The sequence below is a fragment of the Rhinopithecus bieti genome, unplaced genomic scaffold (assembly GCF_001698545.2).
Source record: "Rhinopithecus bieti isolate Rb0 unplaced genomic scaffold, ASM169854v2 scaffold_20477, whole genome shotgun sequence".
Classification (NCBI taxonomy): Eukaryota; Metazoa; Chordata; class Mammalia; order Primates; family Cercopithecidae; genus Rhinopithecus; species Rhinopithecus bieti.
In genome coordinates, this window is record NW_016810038.1 from 3,312,106 (window position 1) to 3,316,283 (window position 4,178).

General features: G+C 47.2%; 1 protein-coding gene across 1 annotated transcript in view; it reads right to left on the reverse strand.

Moving 5' to 3' along the window:
- The window catches only part of NPEPL1 (aminopeptidase like 1), a 22,048-nt gene extending 21,109 nt beyond the window's left edge, over positions 1 to 939 (reverse strand). The window contains exon 1 of the mRNA XM_017891197.1: positions 870 to 939. Within this exon, the coding sequence (XP_017746686.1) occupies positions 870 to 932 (63 nt within the window). The 5' untranslated portion in view covers positions 933 to 939. The remainder of the gene's footprint in view (positions 1 to 869) is intronic.
- Between the last annotated feature and the right edge of the window lie 3,239 nt (positions 940 to 4,178).

The following is a 4,178-nucleotide window of genomic DNA, read 5'->3' on the forward strand; positions in this document are numbered from 1 at the left end:
CCCGAGCAGGCCCCGCCGAGCAGGGCGCTCGCGCCCGGCCTCCAGCGGCACCGCCCCTCGGCCCAGCAGGCCGGGCAGCCCTGCCCAACACGCGAGGCGACGTGGCCCGCCAGGCAGCGCCTCCCGGACAGGCCCGGCCTCCAGTGGGGCCTGGGCAGACGTAGGCCCAAGCCCACCCTACGCAGTTCCGGCCCGATCAGGCCTCAGGCCGGCCCCAAACAGGTCCCCCAAGGTCCCAGAGCAGCCGCTTTTGATCCCCGGGGACCCCGCACCCTGGCCACCCATCAGGCCAGAGGGGCCCAGTGACTCTTGGACTTGAGTCAGGTCCTTTTGTCCCACTGCCTGGCATGGTGGGCACAGCGTGGACCGTCACTTCCTCCTTACTTAATCGGAGGTTCCCTGGCGTTTATCAGACCCCGCTCTGCCAGGCACTGCCCTGGATGTGAGAGTGTGACAGGGACGTGGCTTTCCATCCAGGGCACTGCTGCTGGGATGGCCAGTTACAAATCCAGGCACTGCCTGGCCGCGTGGGGGGCCTTCCCGCCCACCCCTTTGCAAGAAGGGTCATCTGGCACAGTCTAAGCAGGAAAGAAGGGAAGAGATGAGACGAGGAAGGAGCAGGGTGACCTGAGTCACCTCAGTCGCCTTGCAGGGGAGGAAAGGCCACATCAGAGGGTGTGGGGCAGGAGCCGGGTGGTGGAGGAGCCAGGGGTGAGTGGTGAGTGGATGGTGGAGGCAGAGGGTCCCACCCACAGGGTCAGATGCAAGGGTCAGGGAATGATGCATTGGGGAAGCTCCACGCAGGAGTCATTTAAAAGCAAAAATCTGTTACCCAAGATCCTGATTGCTCAAGGGCCTTTGGTTGGTACCTTTCTCTGTTTCCTCCATGTAGTTCCATAAGCCACTCCTCTTATTTTGGGTTTCTTCTTCATTACCAGCCTAAAATGGAAAAAAAAAAAAAAGCAGTGTAAACCCCGGGGGGGGTGTGGGGGGTTTTCCCCACTGACCTCCCAGCTGGCCCCCTAGCTCCCTAACTTATAGCCCAGCCACAAGCCATGCTTTCACCTTCCCTGTCCGTGGACTCCAGGTCTCCCTGCTCAGCTCTGAGCTGTGGTCCCTGGCCCCAGGGCAGGCCCTCGGAAACACCACATAGACTAGAGCATCAGCATCCTGAAGGCAGGTCTTTTTGCCTGTTTTCTGTTTTTTTGTTTTTTTCCTCCAGTGCCTGGCACAGAGCAGGCATTCCAAAAAAAAAAAAAAAAAAAAAAAAAGCTGTTGAATGACTGAAAGGAATTCCTTTGAAACCCTCAGCTTTCCTGACATAAAAGTCAACGCTAATTGGATCTTATTTTCTTCAAAAGATTTTACAGCAGCTGAATGTTTTCACACGTTGGTAAAGGGTACTAAGAGTGTGTATAAAGATCTCTCACTCTTTTTTCTGTTTGCAAATATGTTGCAGACAGGCACACAGCACTCCAGAGGACTGAGACAGCTGGAGGATCTTCCTAGAGGGTGAGAGACTAAGACCATGCCCTGACAGATGTAATAGGACTTCCACAGGCAAAGAGGTTGAGAAAGAAGGCATTCCACGTGGGAGAAATCCTGGGAGGAAACACAGACGCAGAATATGTCCAGCAGGCTCTGAAACCTGTGTGGTTAGAACAGAAGGTTCCTGGAAAATAGAAGAGTGGGTGAGGAGATCGACTGGGGAGCCTGGTTCACTCTATAGAATTTTACAAACTGAAGAGGGATCCAAGAAGCATTTCAGAAAGCCAGATCCAGCAGGTTTGTGTACAAGGAGTTGGAAATGAGATAAACTGTTGGTGGAGAGGTCATTTTGGAGATGTTTTTCTTTTAGAATTCTTTCATATTTAAGAATAGACTGAATAACCCTGACAGCCCCCAGAAAGGATGAACAAAATGATTCAGTTCAACCAACATTTTGTACACAAAGCAAGAGAAAACATTAGATGCTTGTTAAAAGCAAATATTGGTGATTCTGGTTTTAAGCCACGCCTATATTGAAGAAATCCAAACTAAACAGAACGCTAAGGAATTATTCCACTTCAAATGCCTGCCAATTTCCTCAAGATGCAGCTTGTGACAGATACAAATACATTCCAGGAAAGTACTTTCCCCTTTTCACTGCTGACTTTACAGACTTTAACATAAATAAGACAGGCAGCACTTTGTTTAGATAAATTTTGATGAAGGTATTAATCCATGGCTTAGTATATATTTCACTGTCAATGAAAAATTCACCTCTATTTAATTTTCCTTAAAACTGAAAGTTTAAAACAAATTACCAGATCTTTAATGCAACCCAAAATCAATTTATGTTTTGATGACTTGAAACCTATTCCACATTCAATTGGATGTTCAGACTTTGCTCAAAAGTTGAAGAAAAGATTAAAAACTTCTGGAACAAATCAGGATAAAGTTCCTAGAACTTATTAGGATGTTTTTTGGTCCAGTTCACATCCTAGGACACATTTCTGAAATCCTATCATGTAAGATGGCTCTAGGTGTTTGAAATGTGCATTTATATGTTAATTTCATGTCAGGCTTCACCCGTATAAAACCTAATGCCTGCTTAGACTCAGCTGATCCCCACGAGGCTCTCAGATTCCATTACATCCGATACTTCAAAGAAACACTCATTTCCTTGGCGCATCTGCTTGATGTTTTCTGGTGCTTTCATTCATTCATTCATTTGACGTACATTTGTTGAACATCAGTTCTGAAAAGCTCCAGGACCCGTCAGGCTTTGGGGATGCAGTAGCATGTGTGTGTGTGTGTGTGTGTGCATATGTGTGTGTGGCCAGGAAGAGGAAGGGGGAGCAAATAGAACAGTAAAATCCAGAGATTCAGTCACTGGGAGAAGACTGAGTTAGGGAAGGCCCCTTGGACTACAATGAGACTTTTGAGTTGGGTCTTGAGGGATGGGTTAAAGTCTGTCAGGCAGTCTGATCCCCGACCAAGAAATTGTTCATGCAAAGGCCTGAAGTAGTAAAGCACATTGTTCATTCTGGCACTGTCAAAAGCTCATGTGGAACCAGGCCCCGTGACTCAGGCCTGTAATCCCAACATTTTGGGAGGCTGAGGCAGGTGGATCACTTGAGGCCAGGAGTTTGAGACCAGCCTGGCCAACATGGTGAAACCCCATCTCTACTAAAAATACAAAAATTAGCTGGACATGGTGGTGCTGCCTGTAATCCCAGCTACTCGGGAGGCTGAGGCACGAGAATCACTTGAACCTGGGAAGCGGAGGTTGCAGTTAGCCGCGATCGTGCCACTGCACTCCAATCTGCACTACAGACGCTCTGTCTCAAAAAAAAAAAAAAAAAAAAAAAAAAGAAAGAAAAAAAAGGAAAAGCTCGTGTAGCCAGACATAAAGTGTGCATAAAATATACACTGACCTTGCAGGTTGTACTTGACTTTGCAAGTAACTGGAAACCAGTGGAAGTGCCTCAGGCAGGCCTAAAGTGAAATCAAGAAAGGGCTCCTTCCTGCTTCAGAATGACCTGCTCATGAGCCCAGACAAAGCAGAAGCAGGTTCAGCTCCAAGGACCTCCCTCCACCACATGGTCCTGGAGCAGCTGGCTGAGAAGTGAGCCCACAACCAGTGAAAACTGTGACAGCCACACGACCGCCTCAAATACTGCCCTGCGTTGTGGATGTTTGTGCTGTCCCTCACCACAACCTGAGTGCCTGCACAGCAGGGAGGGCCTCCGTTCCCTTTTGCAACTGGCACCAGACACGCCACCTAGATTTGCACTAAATGTTCCCTGAAGGGAGGAAAAAGAACTTGTTGCCATGAAAACACATTTCTCTAGAAACTTTTTTGAAAAGTTGATTAACTTTTGGGAAAGATGAAAAACTAGTATAATGAACACTTGTATACCCTTCACCTAGATTCATATATATATATATACAGATATATATACACACACACACAAATATACAAACACATACACACACACACACACACATGCACACAGATACATACAGGTACACCTTGGAGATATTCTGGGTTCAGTTCTGGACCACCACAATAAAGTGAGGTATGCCCGTATATATACAAACATGCATATATGTGTATGTGTGTTTATGTATATGTATGTATATGTGTATATGTATATGTATGTATGTGCACATATTTTTCCCTGTACCATTTA